Source organism: Apium graveolens, chromosome 11 (assembly GCF_009905375.1).
Source record: "Apium graveolens cultivar Ventura chromosome 11, ASM990537v1, whole genome shotgun sequence".
In the NCBI taxonomy this organism is placed as follows: domain Eukaryota; kingdom Viridiplantae; phylum Streptophyta; class Magnoliopsida; order Apiales; family Apiaceae; genus Apium; species Apium graveolens.
In genome coordinates, this window is record NC_133657.1 from 61,709,371 (window position 1) to 61,736,772 (window position 27,402).

General features: G+C 35.4%; 1 protein-coding gene across 3 annotated transcripts; it reads right to left on the reverse strand.

The window, feature by feature from the left end:
* Nucleotides 1-1,335: 1,335 nt before the first annotated feature.
* LOC141697832 (long chain acyl-CoA synthetase 7, peroxisomal-like) lies at nucleotides 1,336-25,280 on the reverse strand. Of its 3 annotated transcripts, XM_074502384.1 has the most exons (23): nucleotides 24,934-25,276; nucleotides 23,909-23,969; nucleotides 23,733-23,810; nucleotides 23,568-23,639; nucleotides 22,669-22,750; nucleotides 22,338-22,443; nucleotides 22,186-22,262; nucleotides 21,872-21,916; nucleotides 21,688-21,774; nucleotides 20,513-20,602; nucleotides 20,299-20,378; nucleotides 20,085-20,178; nucleotides 19,478-19,566; nucleotides 19,304-19,392; nucleotides 4,016-4,145; nucleotides 3,777-3,895; nucleotides 3,188-3,311; nucleotides 2,994-3,080; nucleotides 2,743-2,846; nucleotides 2,586-2,671; nucleotides 1,967-2,053; nucleotides 1,795-1,881; nucleotides 1,336-1,650 (listed from the first exon to the last, which is right to left on the reverse strand). In XM_074502384.1, exons 1-23 carry the CDS (start codon nucleotides 25,049-25,051, stop codon nucleotides 1,555-1,557), a joined length of 2,088 nt encoding a protein of 695 aa, XP_074358485.1. In that variant the 5' UTR covers nucleotides 25,052-25,276; the 3' UTR covers nucleotides 1,336-1,554. The 3 variants fall into 3 exon arrangements, with proteins under 3 accessions (XP_074358485.1, XP_074358486.1, XP_074358487.1); XM_074502385.1 differs by lacking the exon at nucleotides 24,934-25,276 and having other exon boundaries at nucleotides 23,568-23,631; nucleotides 23,909-23,971; XM_074502386.1 differs by lacking the exons at nucleotides 1,336-1,650; nucleotides 1,795-1,881 and having other exon boundaries at nucleotides 1,967-2,092; nucleotides 24,934-25,280.
* Nucleotides 25,281-27,402: the final 2,122 nt, after the last annotated feature.

Here is a 27,402-nt window from a genome sequence, read left to right on the forward strand (position 1 = left end):
TGTCATCCGAGATTGGATCATAGAAATCAATGTGTTGTGGTAGATAAAAAGATGACGACGACTGCTGATTATGATTCTAAATTCAAAGCTACGAGGCAGAAGTTGCACGAGCGTTACCAACAACATGGAGACGCTAAGCTACGAAGACAGATTCAGATCATTGATTTTCAAAAACTAGTTAAGGAGCGGCCAAGGTGCACTGCAAACTCCAAAGGAAAGCCGAGTCTGAGGCAAAAATTGATGGCCATGGGAGCGCGCAAAACCAAAAAGAAGTTTCCATCGTATATAACACTTATGTCATGTAATTAGTAGGGCACTCTTTTTCCCCTCAGAGCTTTTTTCCTATTTGATTTTACTCTTGTGGGGTTTTAACGAGGCCCAAAGTTGAGTGATACTGAATTGTATAAATCAATATTCGAATGTTACAGTCTATCAAAATTATGACTTATTGTGGTGTATTAGGATCCAGGGACTCCTGCAATGATCAGAAGAATACAAGTCTTAAATTGCAACAATACTTCTAGTATGATCGAACTGAGACTATCAGTTTGATACTTGTGGTTTGTATCAGATGCATCAAGTTCTAAATAAATGTCTGAAATCGATTTCACCTGGTTAGTATTATTGTTATTATGCATCAGAAAGTTTAGAAGAGTGTCTCAATGAATCGAAAGCACTCCATCTGCATTGGAATAGTTTTGTATATTTAGGATGAAAGTGGTTAACTGTATGTATGTATCTACTCTTGAGAGTCGTGTTTGGTAGGATAACAATTTTGACAAGTATTATGGACACTACAGAAATCATTTCTTTCAAAATCAGTATTTCCATAGGGGTCCCCAGAAATAAAAATGAGGGCTTTGGATTCCTACACTGATCAGCAGAAAATGTCTGAAATTTACTGTGAGCATTTACATCCAGGTAGTTTACTAGTGCAATACTTAAATCTGGATTTAGTTTATTTTATTGAATATCGGAACTTAATCTTCAAACTCATTAAATGTGTTACCTTACTATAGATGCTTGAACAAGTCTACTATTTTTATTTTTATTTTGGTTTTACATCCATGTAAGCCAGAACTGCACTGCATGTACTAATTTCGTGAACAAATGTATTAACTTTTGTTTGAAAATAATATTTTTGTCTGTCTTGACTCTCGAGTACTTTGTTTAAAGAATTAGATAGAAGAGACTATTTCACCATATACCATATACTTCTTGTGGATGACTGTTGGAGCGAAAAACAATCATTTAAAAGATTATTACTGCATTCCTTTCTACGCTGTCGGATCGGAATGCCTTTTGATGAATGATTATGTCACAACATATACGGTATTTGCATGTAAAACAATTGTAAAGTATTATACACATTACTGATAACCATTGTATGGCACTACTTTTTAAGGCATCCTCAGAAAATTAATTAGGATTCAGGAACTCCCGCTATGATCACAAGAAAACAAGTTTGAAATTACAACAATACTTGTAGTAGTTTATTTGATCCATTTCAGACTATTGATTCCATCTGCACTATGTCTTGGTTATTACTTCTGCTCAAAATTTCTCCTGTATTGTGTCAGACGCATCAAGTTCTGCGTACATGTCTGAAATTGCTTTGGAAAAGTACTCCTTTGCTTGAGGCCTCTTGATCTACAAAGAGCAAGATGAGAACAGTCAAAACTTTGGTTTCTTAGGAACTATACCTCGTCTGTAAACTTGTTATACTCGATTTCCAAAAAGTTATATTGAGATTGATATTTATGTCGTAATGTACAGGAAGAGATGGAGCATTACCTTGAACGTTGGAGTGAGAAGACCGTTTTCCAAAGTAAATGGTTCCAGTACCAATGTTACAGCCTTCGCATATTCAAACTTCCTCAACTGTGAAAGAGAATAAGTGTCCATACTAATGATAGGTTTAAGGTAATTTGATGAATAGCAAAATTCAATTCTTCAGATACAATACCTGAGCTTCCTGTGCCACAGCATCCATGTCGGCCAAAACTGCGGCCCTTGCTCTTAGGTCCTTGCATAATTGTCCCAGATCTTCACACTGAATTCAATAATTTCCCAATATAATAATACTAGTTCACTGAGAAAGACATTTATTCCATAAAAGTGATTACATTTTAAAGATACAACTGATCTCCACTATACTTAATAAGTAATTATATTATAACTTTTAAGAAGAACTATAGGTTTTATATGTAGGGATGGTAATGATGACAACTGAAAGAGCTGGAATGCTTGCTTTCAGAGTAAGACCTCCGACAACAATTTGACGAGAGTTTAAGCAAACCCTATATAGCCCAATTACTAATGACACCTTAATTTCTGTTATACCACAATTTAATATGGAACACTTGGTAAACAACAATGTAAGGACGGGCAAAAGAGGCATTCAAAGAAAAGATAGGAGATAAAGACAAGAGGAAGGTGTATCAACAAGCAGAATATAAATGTATACTGGAACCTCTGCTATGGGTTTATAAAAATATATATAGTTTGACAGTGGGAACTCCTAGACCCATTATGAACCCAATATTTCATGTCCTCGTAAACAAATATTAGAACAAATATGTTACCATGATGCCTGTAGACATAGCCCAATCCTTCAGCACATCTGGCTCCACCGAGACCACAGCTACTAAATTGGAGTTCAGACTGTCACCTAAAGTGCACTATGGAAGTTAGCATGGAGACATTTAGCAATTTGAAAAACAAGCTTTTTTGTATCCTGACCATATATAAAGCATTGGGCAACAAATTTGCACTTCGCATACACATTCTCAATCTTTTCTGGTGCTATATATTCTCCCTGTGCCAACTTAAATATGTTCTTTTTCCTGTCATGATTTCAACACAAATAATTTCACTTCAGAGGCACTTATTTCAGTCCGATCGATACATGATGTTGAAAATTTTACAATTGCACAGAGAGTTCTGGAGCAGATCTAAATAAGCAATATTATAATAGACAGTAGTGGGCTTGCCTATCAATGATCTTAAGCCGGCCTTCAGGTAACCACAATCCAATATCTCCAGTATGCAGCCAACCGTCAGCATCACATACTTCTCTCCTGATAAATTAAAGACTAAGTTGCAATGTGTGATATAATATATTAGTTGATCAATTTTTGTCTGGATAATATCAATTATCTAGTTTTACATTCAAAGAGCAACTCACGTCTGCACTTCATCTTTAAAGTAACCCTGAAATATGTTGGGACCTCTGACACAGATTTCTCCTCGCGGGTAAGGCTGGTCCTCAGATGTGTAATTCATTTCAGGGACATCCACGAGCTTTACTTCTGAGAAAGGTTAAATTTGAAACTTTAGTAATAGAGAACAGGTTATACAGATATGTAAGCCTGTTTGGGAATTGCTTTTCAAATCCTGAACTACTTTTCACTGTCCTCATATAATATTTTCAATGAAACTTAAACAGAGGAAAATATTTTCCCAAAAATTAGTTTCCCGAATATTTTTCATAAAATTAAGTTATTTTCCGGGGAAATAAACAGAGCCTTAGATATCATTTGACTGTACTATAGTATATGCTTCGTACCCTTGTACCCCAGGCAATCAATGAGATGCAGGTAGAGAAATAAAATACAATAAAACAACTCGAGATACATGATTGCTCCTATCCAAGCCAGTTATTAGGTACAAATATATTTACAATGTTCTGTCTCTACAATGTTTATTTACTTAAGTTAAACTACTATATGGAAAAAGTAAGTGCATCCGTATTCATCAGGTCATACGTAGCTTACCACATGCAGGACTAGGAGAACCAACATGACCAGATAAGTTATCCCCTTCTTCCGAAGTGCTTATGGCGCAGGAGGTCTCAGTCATGCCATAGCCTTCAATAACTGGACAGCCAAAACATCTGTTACAAAGGAAATGCCGTTATAGAACAAGAACGGTCAGTATGAACTATTGAAAGCTAGATTTTAGTAGCTTATGACTGAGCAAACATATAAATGCAAATGCACATTCAACAGCTTACATTCGTAAAAAATCCATGACATCGGGTGACAAAGGTGAAGCACCCGAAGACATGAAACGAACTCGCCCCCCAATTTTAGCCTTTATTTTATTGAAAACTAGCTTGTCCCACATAGATGAAGGCCTTCGTCCTGGAAAGTTCGCATGATAAAAATTTTAACGAAAGAGAAAAACAAGATCAAAAAGCATAAATGAACAATAAAATCTATCCATCTTAGCTTCCCCTCCTAATCTTACATGCACCACGTGAGTCCTAATCACTTCATTAGGCAGTCTGCAATTTTTTATTTTTTAACAATTATAAATTAGAAGAACAAGGATTATTTTGTAGGTGTAGTACCCAAGTCTGGATTTGCAGATTCTTGTAATAACTTCTCAGAAAAATGTTTGATAGTCTTTGCTCTTCAGGTGTGGAATAAAAAGTTGTATATATGATAGTTAGTACCATACTCAATATACTAATGCACCAATAATAAGTTTAACACAAATATGATAATTTATAGTCTGGTCAATATGTAAGTATGCAGTGCTACTTATCCAAGTTTCTTTATACATCACGTATGGTGAATGCATCTGTTTATACATAATTCTAATTTAATCATTATCACATCATAAATTCCAGTTTTCTTGACATCCGTCGTGTTATAACCCCAAATGGAGCACCACCAATTGTAAAACTTTAAGCAAAGTGATGTAAAGATAGAGATTTAATTCTAATGGTATTGTATACTGTAGTTGCTACCTACCTATTCTGTTTATAACTTATAAGGAACATATTTTATCTGAACCAAAATGGTTTTGACTGATTTGTACTATTATGATAAATCATGAAGCTAGCTGGAATATGCAATTACACAAGATAGACAGAAGTAAAATGGCTGGCTCCCCCTAGGGGCTTCAACAATGAGTACAAAGTTTGTCGGTTATTTATTACTTAATTGCAGGACAAGCAACATAATATTTGTTTGAAGAAACTCACGGCAGACAGCTCAGACCAGGAAATCCATACCCACCCAATTATTCTTGCCTTTACATTTTTGCTTGGTGAAAAATACTAGTATAGTGTCCATAACACATAAAATGGTGCAGGTTCTCCTGTTTCCCTGCCCCGTGAAAAAACTAGTAGATATATAGTTTTGCACCGAGTTGATGTCAGATCAGAAAGTAAGCCAAGACAGAAAATAGGAACTAAAACTAGCAAATATTGTAGCATTCCTGCTCTTTACTTTAGATTTAAAATTTGTTCTACATTCATCTTTGGAGCAGCAAGACGCTTAAAGAGCAGGCAGGCTATTTTACTTGTTAAAACACTGAATTCTTAAACAGTAGTCCATTTACACTTGGTAAACTATAACTGTCATATCTAAACATAATACCTACTTATACCCCCCCCCCCTCTCCAGGTATGCATTTCCATGATCCAGTTTGGATGAGTTTATACGATATAAAGATATTACTAGGTGATGGCACAAGACTGGTATATGAGAGGAATACATTTCCGATCTGACATTTATACATTCTAGTGAGTTTCTATGGAATAGGATGCATTGCTACCAAGTTTTCACCTATTGTGCGCTGCTGTAAGAGATTTCAGAGATATTAATGTGCAGTAGTAGTCAGCAAAACGGTAGGTTGATTCATCCTCACTTTTAGGGAGAATATGTGGATAGCTCAGGAATTTTTTTTGAATTGGTGATGGTTTACCAGAAAGTCTATAATTTGGGTATATGGCCATCGAAACATGAATACATCTTTATAGGCGGGCTATCTATCTGGCATTGTGTGTTTCATCAGGTTGACATCTAATACAATTGATTTGCTTACACTTGTTGTTAGATCCTAATGTAATATGGTGACACGTTCTTACTGTGTTAGATATATTTGATAATGTCATGACTAATATGTTTTATGTTTAGCTTTCAGATCTTGTGTGAACAGGATAGATCAGTACTTAACTGTTGATCAGTACTTATACTGGAAGTCAGGACTTAAGGATATCAGTACTTGTATTATCAGGAGATAATCATCAGAAGATAGATATCAGAACTTAAGTGCTGAAGGACAATCAGATAAGGACAGTAGCTGATTAAAGGAAAGAAGATCGAGATAAACATAAGAAGAGATATGCATGAAGAAGGAATTCCGTGAAGAATGGAATACTTGGAATAGAAGATATCTGATTGATATATTTTAGGAAGCAGAATTATATTCCATATCAATTAGCGATTATCTTGTAACTGTGTAGTATATAAACACAGACATAGGGTTTATACTATAAGTGTTATCATTATCGAAGTTATTATTCTATATAACCCTAGCAGCTCTCGTGATATTTGTTCATCACTGAGAGGTAACAGTTTCATACTGTAACAGAGTTTATTATTTCAATAAAGTTTGTTTTTTGTTACTTAAGTTCTTTAAGTTCGATTTGAGTGTACTATACACTGTATTCACCCCCTCTACAGTGTGTGTGTGACCTAACAATTGGTATCAGAGCTTATCTGTTAACATACATACAGTTAAAGATCCAAACACAATCATGTCGGACACAGAAACTCCAACTAAGCCTACTAAAACTGAGGAACCACCGAAGACACAAATTCAGAGTCGGTATGAGACCATCAGAGTCCCCATACTGAGACCATCTGAATATCCCATATGGAAGGTAAGGATGACCATGTTCCTGGAAGCAACAGATCCAGAATACCTTGATAGAATCAAGGAAGGTCCTCACAAACCAACCAAACTCGCTGTTGCAGTTGCAGGTGAAGCAGCAATGACCGTACCAAAGGAGAAGAGTGATTATACTGCTGAGGACATAGCATCAATTGCTAAGGATGCTAAGGTACGACACTTACTGCATAGTGCCATTGATAATGTAATGTCAAACAGGGTAATCAACTGCAAGACTGCTAAGGAGATATGGGATGCTCTGGAAACAAGATGTCAGGGAACTGACACAATTAAGAAGAACAGGAAGACAATACTCACTCAAGAGTATGAACAATTTGACTCAAAGACTAATGAGTCATTGAATGATTTATATGATAGATTTGTCAAACTTTTGAATGATTTGTCATTGGTTGATAAAGAGTATGATCTTGAAGATTCAAACCTTAAGTTCCTATTAGCTCTTCTTGAATGCTGGGATTTGAAGGCAACGACAATAAGAGACAACTACAATCTTGATGAAACAACTTTTGACGAAATCTATGGAATGCTCAAGACACACGAGCTGGAGATGGAACAAAGAAGCAAGAGGAAAGGAGGAAAGTCAAGGACAGTTGCTCTTAAGGCTGAAGAAGAATTCCCCAAAGCAGCTTCCTCAAAGAAAGACAAGGGTAAAGCTCTTTTCATAAAGTCTGATACTGAGTCATCAAGTTCTGAGAGTGATGATGACTCAGATTCTGAAAGCTTGCCTGAGACTGATGCTGATGAGGAGATGATGAAGCTGTGTGCTCTTATGGTGAAAGGAATCACAAAGATTGAATACAGGAAGTTCAGGAAGGGAAAGAAGTTTTCCAGGAAAAGCATAAGTTCTGATAAGAAGAATTTCAGAAGATCTGAAGGCAGAGGAGATTACACCAATGTTAAATGCTATAACTGTGGTGAGAAAGGCCACATATCTCCTGACTGCAAGAAGGTAAAGGGTGACAGAGGCAAGGCTCTTGTCACAAAGCAGAAAAGCTGGACAGACACTTCAGACTCTGAAAGTGAGGAGAACTATGCATTGATGGCAAATGCTGATAAAGAAAGTGCTGAGAGCAGTTCTGAAGCTGCTGAAACAAAGGTACCTCAGATTACTTATGCTTTTCATACTGATGATATTAATGAGTTGAGAAGATATCTTAAAACCATGTTTGTTAGTTATAGAGATCAAACCTTAACATGTGAAAGATTAACTTCTGAAAATCTTGTTTTTAAGAAAAGAAATGATTTCTTAGAAAAAGAGTTAGTTATATTCCATCAAACTCAGAAGGATAGAGATGATGCTTTTTATGTTAGGGATGAAGTGCTAAAAATGAATGAATCTCTAAAAACTGAGTTAGAAAAGGAAAGAGAGATAATCAGGACTTGGACTAACTCTGGTAGAACAACTCAAAATTTGCTAAGTAGTGAAAATTGGAAAGAGGGCTTAGGTTATGGAGAAAATAAGAATGATAAAGGAACTGAAGAAATTAAGTCTGTTGTTAAGCAAAAGCCAAAGTTAAAACCTGTTAAGTTTGTAACTGTAAAGTCTGATAATGAGAAATCAGAAGTTAAAGAGGAATTAACTTCTGACAAACTAAAACAGGAAAAGACAGCTGAAGTAAACATAGGCTTAATGACAAAGAAGCAGCTTAAGCATAAGCTGAAAGATGTCAAGAATGCAAACAAGGTAAAATCACCTAAGAAAAATAGGAATGGAAAGGAAGGTGTGAATAAAAGCAATGATTATAAACCTGTTCCTGATGCTCCTAGGAAAACATGTCATAACTGTGGAAGTTCTAACCATCTGGCTTCTTTTTGCAGGAAAAATAAGAATATTAACTCCTTACCTTCAAAATCAGGAGTTAAGAGTCAGTCAGTTAGATACAAACCACAAAATCCTTGTTTTCATTGTGGTAGTTTATGGCATTCCATTTATACTTGTAAGGAATATCATAGTTTGTACTATGATTATTATCAAATAAAACCTTCTTTGAAGAAAGTTTCCATTGTTCCTTCTAGTATAAATTCTGATTCAAAGTCTGATAATGTAAATTCTGATAAGAAAAATGTTAACATAAACTCTGATGCTAAATCCGCTGCAAATGTTAACAAACTTAATAAGGCCAAAGGATCCAAGCAAGTCTGGGTCCTTAAAACTAATAATTAGTGGTCTTTATGATTGCAGGGCAACAGGAAAAATATTCTAGTTCTGGACAGTGGATGTTCAGGTCATATGACTGGAAATAAGGCCCTGCTATCAGACTTTGTGGAGAAAGCTGGCCCAAGTGTTTCTTATGGAGATGGCAACATTGGAAAAACATTGGGATATGGCAATATCAATCTTGGGAATGTCATCATTAAAGAAGTAGCTCTGGTCTCAGGACTTAAACACAACCTTCTGAGTATAAGTCAAATCTGTGACAGAGGTTATCATGTTGATTTCTTTGAAGAACACTGTGAAATTGTGAGTAAATCTAAAGGCAAAGTTGTTCTGAAAGGATATAGACGTGGTAACATTTATGAAGCTAAGCTTTCAACAAGTACTGATGGCTCTGCAATCTGTCTGTTAAGTAGAGCATCAATTGAAGAAAGCTGGAATTGGCATAAGAAACTCTCTCATTTAAATTTCAACAATATAAATGAACTGGTCAAGAAAGATCTTGTGAGAGGATTGCCAAAAACAGTATTTGCTCCTGATGGTCTTTGTGATTCATGTCAGAAAGCCAAACAAAGAAAATCTTCATTCAAGAGCAAGACTGAATTATCAATTCTTGAGCCTTATCATCTTATACATGTTGATCTATTTGGTCCAGTAAATGTCATGTCTATTGCAAAGAAGAAGTATGCGTTGGTCATAGTGGATGAGTTCACCAGATACACATGGGTGTATTTCTTGCACACAAAAAGTGAAACTGCATCTATCTTGATTGATCATGTCAAACAGCTGGATAAAATAGTCAAAGATTCTGTGAAAATTTTAAGGAGTGATAATGGCACTGAGTTCAAGAATTTGATAATGGAAGAGTTCTGCAAAGGCCATGGAATAAAGCAGGAATTTTCTGCTCCTGGAACTCCACAGCAAAATGGAGTTGTTGAAAGGAAGAATAGAACTCTCTTTGAAGCTGCACGTACAATGCTTGAAGAAGCAAAGCTTCCAACCTATTTCTGGGCTGAAGCTGTGCAGACTGCTTGTTTTACTCAAAATGCAACACTCATTAACAAGCATGGAAAAACACCATATGAGATGGTGAAGAAAAAGAAGCCAAATCTGAAATATTTTCATGTATTTGGATGCAAGTGTTTTGTTCTCAAGACTCATCCTGAACAGCTATCAAAGTTTGATCTAAAAGCTGATGAAGGAATCTTTGTTGGATATCCACTTTCCACAAAAGCCTTCAGAGTCTATAATTTGAGAACAAAAGTGGTCATGGAATCTATCAATGTCTCTTTTGATGACAAGAAGATCACTGGTCTTAAAGATTTCGTTGACCATGATCAGCTGAGATTTGAAAATGAAGACTCATATTCTGATACTGAAAATCCTGACAGTCTAAGTCCTGATACTACAAACTCTGACGGATTAAACTCTGATGTTATTGAAACTGTGGTGACTACATTCAAGGAAGATGCACCTATGCAGGGGGGTCATACTCAAGATCCTACCACATCTCAGGAAACATCAGAACATGCATCTGGCTCTTCAAGTTCTGATTCGTCAAGTTCTGATAAGCCAAGTTCTGATAGTGCTGAAAATCTTAATTCTGAAAAATCCAACTCAGAGAGCATAGTTTCAGGGGGAGCATCAGAAAATGAAAATGAAGATAGCATGGATCATGGGGGAGCATCCAGTTCTAGAGAGAACATTCCATCTGCAAGGAAGTGGACAAAATCACATACACCTGATTTGATAATTGGAAAACCTGATGCAGGTGTCAGAACTAGAACAGGTACTTCAAATGAGTGTCTATACAATTCTTTTCTCTCTCAGACTGAGCCAAAGAAAGTAGAAGAAACTCTTCAAGATGCTGATTGGGTGCAAGCAATGCAGGAAGAGTTGAATGAATTTGAAAGAAACAAAGTCTGGACCCTAGTGCCAAGACCAAAGAATAGATCTGTTGTTGGTACAAAGTGGGTATTCAGAAACAAAACTGATAGTGATGGCATAATTACAAGGAATAAGGCAAGGCTGGTTGCAAAAGGATACTCTCAACAGGAGGGAATTGATTATGATGAAACATTTGCACCAGTTGCTAGGTTAGAAGCCATAAGGATATTTTTGGCTTATGCTGCTCACAAAAAGTTTACTGTCTTTCAAATGGATGTGAAAAGTGCTTTTCTCAATGGAGAATTGGAGGAAGAGGTATATGTTGAACAACCTCCAGGTTTTGTAGATACCAAACATCCAGATTATGTCTACAGGCTTGATAAAGCACTTTATGGACTTAAGCAAGCTCCTAGAGCATGGTATGAGACTTTAGCTCAGTTTCTTCTAGAAAGTGGATTCAACAGAGGGACAATAGACAAAACACTGTTCTACCTCAACCATGGAAAGGACTTACTTCTGGTCCAGATTTATGTTGATGATATCATTTTTGGATCTACAAATGACAAACTTTGCAAGAAGTTTGCCAAACTAATGCAGTCAAGATATCAGATGAGTATGATGGGGGAGCTTAGCTATTTTCTGGGCCTTCAAGTCAAGCAGAATGAGGAAGGCACTTTTATTTGTCAAACCAAGTACACCAGAAACTTGCTAAAGAAATTTGGAATGCAAGATTGTTCAAGTGCATCCACTCCAATGGCCACTGCAACAAAACTGGATAAGGATACCGGTAAATCAGTAGATATTACTGACTACAGAGGTATGATTGGCTCTCTACTCTATCTAACTGCTAGTAGACCTGATATCATGTATGCTACCTGTCTTTGTGCAAGATTTCAAGCAGATCCAAGAGAACCTCACTTAACAGCTGTAAAAAGAATCTTTAAGTATCTTAAAGGGACAGCTGCTCTGGGATTATGGTATCCTAGAGAATCAGATTTTAAACTAATAGGTTACTCAGATGCAGATTTTGCAGGTTGCAAAATTGACAAGAAAAGCACAAGTGGAAGCTGCCAATTTCTTGGAGGCAGATTGGTTTCTTGGTACAGCAAGAAACAAAAGTCAATTTCCACATCAACTGCAGAAGCAGAGTATATTGCTGCAGGAAGCTGTTGTGCACAGATTCTTTGGATGAAGAATCAGTTACTGGATTATGGGTTAACATATTTCAAAATCCCTATTTACTGTGATAATCAAAGTGCTATTGCTATGACAGGTAATCCAGTTCAACACTCTATGACAAAGCACATCAGCATCAGGTACCACTTCATCAGGGAACATGTGGATGAAGGTACATTGGAATTGCATTTTGTTCCCACAGATCAACAGTTGGCAGATATCTTCACAAAACCATTATGTGAAGCTACTTTTACAAGATTGGTAAATGAACTTGGAATGGTTTCAGGTTCTTTCTCTAAATCTGCTTAGTCTTGTTCTGTGTTATCAGACTTTATGCTCAGTATTTACAGAATTAATCTCATTGTATATTCTGTGCTTAATTGATACATGACTTTAAGTACTGACTGTTGTCTGATATATGTTTCTAAACTCTGATAAGTGATATGTCTGTTTAAGTAATTATTCAATCCTATGAGGATAACTGTGCTAGATACTGACCTAGTAGTCTTCAATAAACAAATGATTCCATGGAAGAAGTAATTATTTCAGTGGAAATCTTATGACACTAGCAAATTCTGATAATTGAGCTTAGTTAAGTTCACTTTGTATATCTTATTACTAAGTCACAAATTAGAATAATGCTACTCATCTGTTAAGTTCTGATACTAGTAAAACTGCTGAATGCACTAAGTGCTGATAGACCTCTCTTATCAAAAGAAAAAGCAAAAAGATCAAAGAATAAAATCAGGTACTCCTTTGAGATCTAGAGTAAAAATGTGGAAGGGACGACCCAAGTGCATTGCTGGTATTAAGTAAATATGCATCAGAAAAGCAAAATATTTTCTTGGTGACTTTTCACACTCTATGGTTACTGGAGAAATACTCTGAAAATAGCATAAATTCTGATAAACAGTCGTGACTCACTTACACCGAGAAGCCACTGTACAATAGAATTTCAAAAGATGCATAAAATTAGCACAAAATAGTTGAGGTGGACTCAAGCATAAACTCATTCTTCAGTCGGTTTCAGGACAATGACAGATCTTTAGCAAAATTTTAGTTATGCCTTATTTCTAAGATGTACTGCAGTGAATCAGACTTTACTCTGTCTATTTTTAGCTTAATGCACACACTAATCACTCCATCTGAATGATGAAAATTTATGTGGTGGTCTATGTTATTTTCGATAAACAGTCAGTGTGTCCTTATTGCACAAATTCTGAGGACAAGTTCTAAGTTACACGTTCTGATGATTAAGTTCTGACGTTCATAACTCAGAACTTGTATGAGGATTTACTAAGATGGGCATTCCTTTTTCGAGTTAAGAAATTATGTTCTGATGACTGTTAAGTTCTGGTATAGGTCTAAGTTCTGATTTCTCAGTCTAATCCTTTACTTAGATTATCTTTGAATAAAATTTGATAACAGTCTCAGTTTGTACTCAAATATGTTGAAGTGGAAGATTAATAGTCACTATGATTAGGATTAATGGTTTTGTACTTGAACAGTCCACTGTTTCTTGTGTCTTGTGCGGTCTAGACCATGATTCCTCTTTCCAATGACTGTTATTCTTTTTCCAAGTCTAGGGAGACGAGGTAGAATTAATTCTACCTGTCAGCATTCAATATCTTTGCGTCTCTTGGCATTCTCTTGCCTATATAAACAGCCACTTCACATTAGTCTTCTCATCACACTTTTATCACAAATTCAGTCTTGTTTTTCATTTACTATCACAAATGGCTGAATTTGGCTGGTTCTACAATTACGGTGATGAGACTGTGCATGTCTTTTTGAATGGAATTCCAACTCCCTACCCTATCACCAACATCCCTCACAATCTCTGGATTCAATTTCCAGAGGTTATTAAACGTGATCTGGTGGCCGTTCGAAGAGATCTTCACCTTCGTCGTATCCGTCAGCAAGAGCGAATCATACGACTCGCCATCTTGTTCGTCGAAGATAGGAAGAGGAAGATGACTTAATCTTGTCTTCTTCCTGTTCTTCTTCATCCTCAGCTTTGTCAGGCTTCTTAGCTAGGACTAAAGCTGTTGACGTTAGGATTAGAAGCTTAGGGAAAATCTTGTATTGATGTAATTTCCATTTCATATATGTATTGACTTGATATATTAATGAAAACTGTTTTTACTTCAAGATTTTGTCTCTGAGTTATTTTATCTTGTGTTGATAAATCCTGATTGATATTCTGATGACCATTTAAATTTTGTTTTTATTTAAGTTCTGATTCTCCGTCAGCACTTATTCATCGAAATTATCTCGGTCATTTTTAACATGATTTATTTTCAGAATATTAATGTTGCAGTGACAAATAATCCAATCAGTGATAACGGGTTAAAATTTGAATTGTTTCCCTTGATAAATGGAACAGTTTTTCCTTGAAACTCGGCAAATGGGTAAGTCATGATTACTGTTTTCTCGAGCCCAGTAACTATCTGTTATTACTGCATGTCTGACAGGTGTCCAACGGTAATATTTTTTTTGTATAAGTACAGCAGAGAGAAGATTTCTTTAATCTTTTTAATTTCTTCATCTTCTATCTCTCTTCTTACTTTTACTCTCCTTCACTTTACTATTTCCGTTGTTTTCATACAGATATTATATCAAACACCTATCAGGCATACTTAACTCTAAATTTTTTCACATGGCACCAAAGGATTTAATCATTGATGGAGCTAAGTTTGTTCCAAACAACTATGCTGCAATTCTTGATCATGCTGAAGCTCCATCTGAATTGCACTTTGTGCAAGATCTTCTTGCACATAGTGAGGTTGGGTACGCCTTAACTCAGCCTGAATTATTTTCAAGTCAACAAGTTCTGAGGTTCTGGAGGACTGGCGTTTTTGATGATGGTGGTAACCGTGGAACTCCCAATATTATCTTTCAAGTGGGTGATTCATCTTTTGTAGTCACTCCTGGTACAGTACGCAGGGCTTTACATCTTCCCGAGGATTGTACTTTCTCAGTTCCAGAGGACTCAGCCCTTCGGGAGTTAATGACTGAATTGGGATATGAAAAGAGTCTGACGAAACTTGGACAGTTGAAACGGGCTAATATCAGAAGAGAATGGAGTTTCTTCTTTGATTGCATCACCAAAGCTTTTGGGAACAAATGTTCAAATTTTGATGATATCCCAATTCTGAGTCAGCACATAGGGTATGCTATTATCCATCAAACTCATTTTGATTTTGTAACTGGAATAATTGGTTTTATTGGGGATAGGATGACAGAGGATAGAGATGTTTATTTTGCTAGATTCTGTCAACTTATTTACACTTACTGTACTGATGAACCCCAGTTAGTCAGCACTCAAACCCCACCTTTTAAGGTTGCAAAAAGGTACTTTAACGACCTGATAAATGCTGACACAAAGAAATCAATGGTGAGACAATTACAGATACCTCAGTCTGTGAAACAGATTCTGGTAAATGCTGATCCTGCTACTTACAAATCTGTTTACTCAAATGTTCAACCAACTCACCATAACCAAAATCCATCAACCTCAGTACCTACCTCTCATTCTACTCAACCTACCCTCAGAACTTATCTCAAATTCTATCTCTCCACTTCACAGACTGCTCAACCTTCTTCTTCAGCACCTATTGTGAAGCCTACATCCTCTAAGCCAAAGAGAACAAAGACTGTTCCTCAAAAACCTCAAAAGAGGAGGAGAATTACTTTGAGAGATGAATCAGATTCTGAGGATCAGATTCCTTCTTCAGAACCTGTGGTAGATGAAGCTGAGAAGGCAACTTCTCAGAAGGATTCTGCAATTGGGGGTTCTAGGCTTCTCAAGAGGCTTAGACGTATGACAGTTCCTGAAACTCCCAAGGAATCCAAATCAACTAGGAAGTACAAGAAACAGAGGGCACAAAGGTCAGTTTCAGATGATGAGGAAGCAGCTAAGGAAGGGGATCAGGAATCTCTGATCTCACAAGACAAGGAATTTGCTCCAGTCACTTCTTCTCCATCAACTCCATCTCAGGAAGCTGTATCTGACAAGGCTAATTCACCTTCTGTGTCTCTTGTTGATCCAGGCACAAGTGCTGAAATTGATATTCAGAACCTGGTTGTGCTTGAAATACTTTTCTTAGAAGCTCCAACAGCAAATAATCCTTCCACAACACCTGTTACTGATGCTGTTCAAACTCCTGAGTTATCACCAACACCTTCTATGCATCAAGATGCTGATGATAAGATTTTAGGTAAGCATCAGGATATGGCTGTTGATCAGAACTTAGTATCAGATCAGCAATTAGAGGATGCTGAAGCCTCCATTGCTACTCACACTGTTGTCTTATCAGAAGATACTGATTCTCTAAGTTCTGATGCTGCAAATGTTGGAGATACTGGTGAGGCTGCTACAACTGTAGATGCTGATGAAGCAGGTCCTTCAGGACATACTCCTCCACTGACTCTTCCTAAGTCTGAACTGGTAAAGGAGTTTGTTATCAGGGATACACCAGTATCTTGGAGTGAAACTCCTGCAGGTCAGGAGTGGACTAAGGAATGGAACTCAGTTTCATGTGTTCCAAATGCTTTACATCTTGCTGAGCACTTGACTAAAGCTGATGAAATGTTACATTCTGATGATTTTAAAACCCAGCTTAGAGTCACTGCATTGAGTACTAAACATCTACAAGGTCTTCATTCCAACACTCATGCAGAGCTACACAAGTATCAGGAGAACTTTATCAAACAGGAACAAGTTTGGAAAATTGATAAGAAAAAAAGTTCTTCCAACCTACCATTGACAGGGTTGCTTATATTGAGAAAACTCAAGAGAAGCAACAAGCTCAGATTGATCAAATTCTGACAAATCAAGCTTCTCAGCAATCGCAACTTACTGAAATCCAGACCTCAGTGGAACTACTTATCTCTCTTTTATTACCTGCTGATGCCAAAAAGGGGGAGAAGGTAATTAAGTCCAAATGCAAAACCAACACGACACTGCAAGGAAAGGATAATGGAAAAGATGACCAAGGAACCTCTGGAATGGGTAGTGGTCATAGTCAAGGTAGAAGGTTTACATCAAGACAAGCTAGTCACAGAACAAGTTCTGATACTGGGAAAAGAATAAGTTCTGCTGCTGGTAAAAGGATAAGTTCTGATGAACTTCTAGATCTTGATGAGAAAATGTCAAGACAGTTATTTCTTCAAGAAAATCCAGGGATGGACTTGGAAAGTTTAAAGGAAGAAGAAGCCAGACTTAAATCAGAGAAAGTCACATCTAAATCTGAAGCTTCTGGTAAAAAGTTACTTCCAAAACCTAAAGGCATTGTGATCAAAGAAAGGATACATACTGAAGAAACTTTGGCTAGATCACAACCACAGATAGATCCAAGATCCAAGGGTAAAGAAAAGGTTGGTGAACCTATCAAGCCTTATGTACCTCCTGAGGAAGAAGAAATTACTGATGGAAAAGATGATCTTGCTCTGACTTCAAGAAAAGTTCTTAAAACAACCTCTGACATGGCTCAAGTTGTTCAGAGTCAAGAAATTGTAAGTTCTGATATTCAGAAGAAGCAAGTAACCTCTGACAGTGCTCAAGTTAACTTGATATCAGAAAATAGATCTAAAACACTCCTACCAGGATTCACTAAAGCAAAACAGACTCAATCTTTGAAGACTACTCCAAGTGGTTTTGAAGCAAGAGTAGTTACTGGAAAGGAAGCTAGAGATAAAACTGGATTGGGAAGTGCTGATGAAAGAAGAGTACACAACACTACCGATGATCCAACTTCCTTGAGTGAACCAGGTATTGGAGCAACTCCTGAGAGATTGAATCAACTGGAATCTGTACAGATGGTTTACCATACCTACTTGAAACAATACATCATGTTGTATTTCATGACAGATGGTAGGGTTTATCATATAAGACAAAATGCCATTCCTTTGAAGTATTTTGAAGAATTGGAGCATGTACTTTTCTTACTTCAAGTGGATGACAGAATAACAGAGACTGCTGCAAACTACTTAAAAGAACAGATTCAGAGACAGAAAAGGCTTTATTCTGTTAAGTCTGACAGCAGATATGTTCCAAATTACAGAGATCACAATGGTGATATTGTTGATATGAAGCCTAATACTGCAAAGATCAGAACGTATCTTGGTATTAAGGGACTTGAATTCAATCTTGAATCTGACAAAGCTTATGTTATAAGACTAGATCAGGAGTTAAGGAAAGCAAAGATTAATGATCTCAGAGCTGCAATCTTTCAAACCGGTGAAGATACTGCAGAGCTTAAAGGTGTTAAAAGGAGAATGATTGATGAACTAAGATATGCTGAGAAATGTTTGTTGAAGAACTATCTCAGAACAACTCCTGACATCAGAGAGATCAGAAGATGATGAAGCCAAGTCAAAGATCTACAACTGCTTAAATTCTGATATTTATACAGATTGAAGTTGTTATCAGAAGTTGAAATTGGTAAAACTTTAAGGACTGTAAGTTGTAGTTATCTAGTCTATTTCTCATGCATTTGTACTTAATGTTTTTGACATCATCAAATATCTGTTTAACTTGTATATTTTGTTAATTTACAAGTTGGGGGAGATTGTTAGATATATTTGATAATGTCATGGCTAATATGTTTTATGTTTAGCTTTCAGATCTTGTGTGAACAGGATAGATCAGTACTTAACTGTTGATCAGTACTTATACTGGAAGTCAGGACTTAAGGATATCAGTACTTGTATTATCAGGAGATAATCATCAGATGATAGATATCAGAACTTAAGTGCTGAAGGACAATCAGATAAGGACAGTAGCTGATTAAAGGAAAGAAGATCGAGATAAACATAAGAAGAGATATGCATGAAGAAGGAATTCCGTGAAGAATGGAATACTTGGAATAGAAGATATCTGATTGATATATTTTAGGAAGCAGAATTATATTCCATATCAATTAGCGATTACCTTGTAACTATGTAGTATATAAACACAGGCATAGGGTTTACACTATAAGTATTATCATTATCGAAGTTATTATTTTATATAACCCTAGCAGCTCTCGTGATATTTGTTCATCACTGAGAGGTAACAGTTTCATATTGTAACAGAGTTTATTGTTTCAATAAAGTTTGTTTTCTGTTACTTAAGTTCTTTAAGTTCGATTTGAGTGTACTATACACTGTATTCGCCCCCTCTACAGTGTGTGTGACCTAACATACTGTGTAGTCAAATATAATTTCCATATTTCTTATTTCCTAATAAAAACCATAAAATGATTACTATATATGAAACCAATGAGGACATGCCAATCATTATGGCTTGCTTCTTGCAGTTATAATTTCCATGTTTCTTATTTCCTAATAACAACAATAAAATGATTACCATATATGAAACCAATGAGGACATACCACTCATTATGGCTTGCTTCTTCGAGTTATAAGCAGCATTAAACAGTCGCTCCCGCAGAACACCAGAACTTTTTACGGCATTCAAAATTCTGAAACCATGTTATGGATGATGAGCAGCGTGATCACATACGTGAGATTGAAATAAAGATCAAACCAGAAGCTGGCAATAATTACCCAGAATAAATTCTGTTATAGAGGCGAGGAACACTGCAAAATACTGTTGGCCTTAAAGTTGCTAAATCATCCATCAGTTTCATGTTGTCCTGAAGATAGAAGGAATCCATACTTGAATGTAGTAAACAAACAATACTCCTGATTAACTTAGAAGTGAAAATGAAAGGTAACATGGTCATAGTTAAACAGCGATGGCATGAGAAAAGGGAGGGGAAAAGTAAAGGGATGACGGTGACGAGGATTGCATGTATATTTGTAGAAAGTGATGTGGCAGATCTAGGATTACTCCTACCAACACTTTACCTAGTATGACATGTGCATAATTTATTATTTTAATTGTTTACAATGTCTACATTACTTATAGGAAAAATTCTACATATCAGTCTAGACACAACTTAAACATTTAACTAATTAGATAAATGAAAATTTGCACATCACAACCAGTGCACTACAACTACTAATAAACAGGGTAACAATATCAAGATAGCCGCAACAAGGGAATTAGCAGCATATACCAAAGCTGACTACTAACGAAACAAAATCTTTAAAGTAGTTTCGACCACAATCATTAGCAAGTTCAAATTTTATGTATCAACGAGTCACATACCCCTTGGTAGAAACCAACAGCAGCTCCATAGTACATTGATAGAATTTGGTTGGTTCGTTCATAAATGTGTGCCAGTGGAAGATACGATATATATCTATTAAAATATGATGGTTCATTATACACAAAAAAAATTAAATTCGAATGTAGAGGAACTTTGTGCATAGATCAGAAAGTAAGGATTTATAAAAGAAAAATAAGTACGCGAATAACTCACATGTCTGTTGGAAAGAACTTCAATGATCGAGTCATGCCAGCAACACTTGCAACGAAGTTTCCATGCGTCAAAACAACCCCCTAACCATGAATTGTGAATGAGAGACAAAAGATTTTTGTTATTCAAAATTTATCTCATAGGATACCTTGTTGGTGCAGATAAAGCATATTAGCAGCGAAAAAGGGAACTAAATGTATTAAGGATGATGTTTTACCTTTGGTGTTCCTGTAGTTCCACTTGTGTAACATATAGTTGCAACATCTTCGGGTCTAGGAGGGAAAAATGGTTGAAGATTACTACGACCCTAAGAAAACCAATTGTCAGTAAACTTCTTAAGTTCTTATATACTATTATTATAGCTTAAATAAATTATTATAGACCATAATCATGGTAGTATGTTTCTATGACAAAATCCCAGGACTTATGATAAGATAACCCAAAGCTTATGGAAACCTATCTCTTGTTTTCAAAAATATATATTAGTTCAGAGTAGTCCTAGAGTTTAAATAATATCTCTTGAGTTATAAGATATTCTTTCAGGTAAATCACTGTTACAGCCCTGGAAGGTGAAAGTAAGATATCAAACATTACAATTGCATTTACTAAACATACTTATCATTCACTGAATCTTTAAAATATCAAACAATACGAAAGATGATTTTAACACAAATATTACGACAAACAAGAATAGGTGAGATAGGTCATTGACATGAGAAACGGCTGGCTTTTACTTTTTTGAAACAAGATTTGATCCTTAGAGATCAGCTAGTGACATTCAAAATATGTATCGAGAAGAAAGAGATTTATATGACATAAATAACAGTTGCCCAGTTTTATTCCAAGTGATATGCCAATCTATTTTCACTTGGTTTGTCAATTAATATTGCTATTTAATAGTGGAGTTCTTATGATAACTGATAATATGGTGAAGCAAAACAATATTTCCTGACGTTTCAACTACTATAATAAGATTAGGTAAAGTTTGCTTAGTATCAAATAAATTCATGATCGATAAACTGTACTTAATGACTAAAACGAAAGAGATGAAAGAGTAAATAAAAATATTTTGACAATTACTTCTGAACCAGATAATGGACTACAAGATGTATTTTCTTTAAAAATACATATCCAAATTATTGGGCCTGTAAACTAATTCTAAGGGAAACAACTGATTTAATTTGTTCTCATAATATTAGGTGTTATGTGATGCATGCTTTTGTCCATGCTACGGAGGACAGGAATGAGACAGCGAATTTGATAAATACACTCAACTTTCTACTACCGGGATAACTTCCTAAAAGAACAAAATATTTTGAGTCTAATTTATTTTGTCCCTGCTTATACCATAGATGGGCAAAATGAAAATTATAATAAAAAAAAGTAGATAACCTGACTTAGTAGCTTTGAGTACGATATAACTTTAACACCAACTGCTGATGGCAGCGAGGGGAGGTTTTCATCTACGCCACCCACCACCTGCCAACATGAAAGATGGATGGACAAATAGTTAATAACCATATCTAATTTATTATTTTTCGAATTAATTGGTTCAGAAGTTGAAGTTTATACATACCACTATCACGCGTAAAGATGGAATATCGGATAAGAAGCTCAATAACTGCATTATCAAGAATGATTTACTTTATAGCTCGTACATGTAATGGGTTCATCATTGATCAAATGATTGAAGAACCATAACATCAGAAAATAAATTAATGTAACATGCAACCGCATACGAATATAAATGAAGAAAAGGGCAACTTTTAATATACATAAATTATAGACAACATGTAACATCGGTACATGGAACTTATCCTTTCATTTATTTTTCTTCCTAGAGATAATTAAACTGCAGAAGTCTACAATGTTGTGGGAGACTAAACTCACTGTGTTCAGTGTCTTAGGCTCACAAAAGACAGTTTGAAGATCAGCATGATTTACAATATACTTGACAGCATCAGGACCTGCAGAGAAGATAAGATACAATTTCATTTAACCCATCCTCTATAGTAAGAATTTTAAGTATGCCACATACCCACCAAGAGTATCATATAGCGGGACTGAAATATATGAGTACGCTGAGCAACTGTGATCCACAATGAGCCATTCTGGTCTATTAATAAAATATAGTCCTACGCAAGCTCCCTGTTACGTAAAAGACCCAAGATACAGTTTTATTAGTTTCTAATCTTAATTATATAATCCGAGAGCGTTTATTTGTGGTCTAGGAAATGGAAATCAATAATAAAAACTAGTAAAATAGATACCCTTAGTCCCTTACACATCACCAAGTGAGTTCTTGAAGGAGAACTAATTCATTAGTTGATACAAAATAAATAATGCATGGGAACAATAAGCTCAATCACTCACTTTCGGTAATCCGTAATCGCGAAGACCTGAACCTATTGCTGCACGAGCAGCGTCCGCTTCACCATACGTCATCCATTTATACCTTTAGATTTCAAAAAGCAATATGAGAACGTTTACTTATCATCAGGAATGTCTTTCTGCATGATCATTTATTAAAAGTAACTTCTTAATTTTTTTTGTCATTTTAAAATTCAGGGAAAGAAAATCAAGAACTAACTTCGAGTTATGGAAACACTACACAAACTAAGCAGAAAGAGCTGTTTATCTTCCAATTCCCATCTCAAACACATTACCAGAGGAACAAACACGTTTGTTTTAATAACAGATTAGAACTTTGGGCTTCTTTCCACTCTCTTAAACAAACTGAAATCTTCTTAGAACTTATCTTCACCCTCATAGTTCCTGAAATCTTGTTAGACTTCATCTTCACCCTCATAAATTTCCCGAAATCTTGTTAGACTTCATCTTCACCCTCACAGGTTTCTCGAAATCTTGTTAAGACCTCATCTTCACCCTCATAGCTTTCTTATATCACATGTTGTACAAACTATATATTCTTTATCTGTTTTGATCGTGGCTCAAAATAACCTTGCTAGTGTGTTCAATTTTCTTATACTTAGTTATGATAGGCTAGTTCGGTCTAAGAATAAGTGAGACGAAACTGGAGCATACCTTATTGTAGCATTTTATTACAGATAATAAACAATAACAATTCAGTCTTCAAGTAGATATGTTTTAGTCGAAGCCATTATGTTCACGGAAAGGTGGATCTTTCAGTTGATTGTGAAATTCAAGAATGCTATAAAATCTTCATAAGTGGTCAAGTGCGCGCACGTGTGTGTGTGTAATTTCAATCTATCATTCTAAGAAAACAAAATAGTGGGTAACTGTATACTTACTCTCCAACAGTTCCATCTACTCGAATGCGTGTACCCAGGTACTTGTAATCTCTAAATGTTTCAACTGCATGTCTGAACAGATATAACATCAGACCTTACTATTTGTTCACTTCCAATATATAATTCTCTAAATTCTTATCAAGAAAAAATTAATATATTTCTTACACAAAAACATCATGCAATGTACCAATGTCAGGATGTTCAGGGAATCTGGTAAGAAGTTTCAGTGGCGAGCGTGCAGATCTACCATTAAAAAGTATAGTTATTAGCGAATGTCACAGAACCTATAACAGCTGTAACAGAAACATATATCCAGATTATCAGTATGATGTGATGCCAACCTGTAAACGTTCCACTTTCCATCCTGTAATTTTTCAGGAAGAACTACACTGTACCCTTGACCTACATCCGAAACAAATAAATTAAGAAAAGTTTCAACAAATTATTGTCACCAGTAAACCACAATGACAGTGGTCACTACACTGATTAAAGCAACATTTGGTTTAGCTTCTTGATCAAGTCTACTACCTACCACAACAATCCACTATAAAAATGTCTGTAATGAAATAAGTCCCTAGCCCAGTCGATACTCTAGCTTACTGTTAAGTAACCAGCTCACCATCTAAAACCTTAATGTGTTAGAGGAAGCTCCCAACTAATCAAACACTTCCCCTTTACTCGAAAGCCAATTTTTGGGTCGAAGAGTACATCAAAGGCGCACATCTTTGGGACAACAAAATTCCACCTCATCTAAAACTCTAATGCTGTATTTGGTTGGGGAGGATGCAATGGAATGGAAAGAACGAAAAATGTGAACAATCATACATATTATAGTTCAAATTTCATTCCCTTCCCTACATTTTCATTCATCTCAACCAAACACAACATAGGGTGTTTTCGACTTATATTGTATTCTACTAACGCTTATAAGCAATCATTAGTTATATTGTTAGTAGCATTTTCCTGCTTAGACAAACACAATTCTCCCAACCAAGAAAATCAAAACTTTCGAATTCATGATCATATCATATCATATCATATATATCCAAATCCAATACAAGAATTATTTTATATAAACAAAGACATTATCGATTTATGATGACCATCCTAAACTGCCTCTTATTACGACTTTCCAAATAACAGGGCAACAACATATTATCGATTTATGATGACCATCCTAAACCGCCTCTTATTACGACTTACTAAAAAACAAAAAACAGTAGTAGTGATAAACTGACAATGATTATAATTGCTATCAAATCAGGTGCATAAGAAAAGGTAATGCAACTTTTTACTTGAGTGGTGCAAGTTTTATTTGATAAATAACAAAGCGCCATTGCAATGAACAGAGAGAGAGAGAGAGAACCTTGAACAAATAGGGAAGATGTCTGGTTTGGTTGAAGAAGAGATTCATGATCCACCTGTACAACCGGAAGAAAATGTTTTTGGATCAAACTCAGACGTTGTTCAGCCGTGGTACCCATTTTTTAAATATTTTTCAAGAAAATCAATGCAACAACTTAATGAGGTTTGTTACAAGTGAATATACAAGTTTATGTGTGAAGCTAGGCTATATATGTATATATATAAGTGTGTGTGTTTGATTATGAAAGTGTAAGAAAGATGGGATAAAATTGAATTAAAACAACAGGAAGATAGACAAGACATGGGAGATATAGATAATGAGATAGGCACGCCAATCTAGGAAAGTAGCATCAGTCATACCCTTTCTTTCTCTTTGTAATAATAATCTCTATGTACATTTTCTTGGACTTCTTTTTATTGCCTAACTAATAAGTCAGTTTTTTTCCCGCGCCATTTCGCTGATAAACAAAAAACAAGAAGAAAGAATTCATTTTAATTTTAAAAGTAAGTTTTATTTACATTAAGAATTTTTATATAATCATACATTAAAATGGCCTAAAGGCTAAAGTTTTGAATTTATAATTATTACTTTTATTAATAAAAGAAGATATAGTTTGGAAAACGGACACGTTAGTAACATCAAGTTGTTGGAATTTGATCAGATGAGTTTAGAGATGCACAAAAAGACGATCGGGCCGGCTTTTGACCGGGCCTTAAAAAGCCCGGGCTTTGATTGGACCGGGCTTTTCGGGCTTTGACTTTGACCGGATCGGGCCGGACCGGACTTTCCGGAAATGTCAGAGTCCGTTTGGGCTCTCGAGGCGGGCCTAACCGGGCTTTTTTTCGAGCCGGATCGGATCGGACCAGGCTTTTTTCTAATTTAAATCGGATCAAGTATTATTAGAGATTCCGAAGAATACATGTGTTAGCAACTAGATCATCCTAAAAATGTATTAGTTTACATGGAATATTTTATGAAAACATTAGTTCGTTGAAAACATTTAAGTTCGGCAAAAAATAAACATATTTATAGAATAATATGTTTTATCATTGTTATGATAACAATGATATCCAAATATTCATAACAATGATATCCAAATATATATAGTGTATATATTATATCTTCTTTCATTATTTATGCAACGAAGTATATATAAATAATATTATTAATCACAAATATGTAAATATATATGTGTTTAAAGTATTATTTATATTTATAATAAATGTGAATTTATAAATATATAAGAAAATACATTAGAATAATCAGATTATAACCGGGTTTTGTCGGATTTTTAATTGGGCCGGGCCGGGCCGAAACCCGGGTTTTTAACCGGGCTGGGCCGGGCTGGGCTTTAAAATATGACCTCATGGGTGAAAGTTTATTACAGTATATTTTTTAAATACAAATATGCTCAAAATACCCCGCTTAGGAAAAAGTACTCAAAATGATTCTTAATATACGCATAACTACCTTCTTTGACTTCGTTGCTTTATATAATTCATAAATCATGACTACAAGCACCCTTTAAATACGAGTACCACGTAAATGCATAATGTGAATGTGAGCTGATCAAATATGTCTTATAGATGATTCTCGATAGATGATTCGATCACTACCATAATACCTGAATCCAGATATGTACTACCCGCAAACAGACCAATACAACCCCTCCACTTCGAAAAAACGGATTACATGTAAGCACAATTTAGTAACGGTAAAATAATCCGATCCGACAGATACCTGATCCGAAACTTGAAATTTTGAATTTACTGAACCCGATTTTTTGGATTTGAATTTGCATATGGATTTAATTTTTAAACCCGAAAATTTTTGGATTTGGATATTAGGTATATCGATCCGAAACCCGATCTCTGTCCGAACCCGATCCGAACTCGAAATCCGAAAAAAACCCGAATTATTATTATATATATATAATATTATAATTTTATATATTACACATTTTAATATATATCTATATACATATATATTAATAATATACATTATACATATTATTATATAATTTTTAGAACATATATTTTTATATTTATGTTAATAATTAACTAATTATAAAGTTTAATTAAATATAATTGTTAGATATATTTGAGATGTTATGTCTAATCTGTTCTGTTTAGTTTCAGAACTTAATATCAGGACTTACTGGAAATCAGAACTTACTGAAGTCAGAACTTATATCAGAACTTAAGGCCGTCAGGATTTATATCAGGACTTAAGTGCGGATACTTCAGATAAGGAAAGCAGCTGATTAACAGGAAAGGATCGTGACTAAAATAATAGAAGATATGCTTGAAGAGTTAGAAGTCTAAAAGACTTGTAGAAGATAATATCTGATTGATATATTTTAGGAGATAGAATTATATTCCATATCAATTAGAAGATATCTTGTAATTGTGTACTATATAAACACAGTTTAGGGTTTACACTACATGTGTTATCATTATCGAGAACATT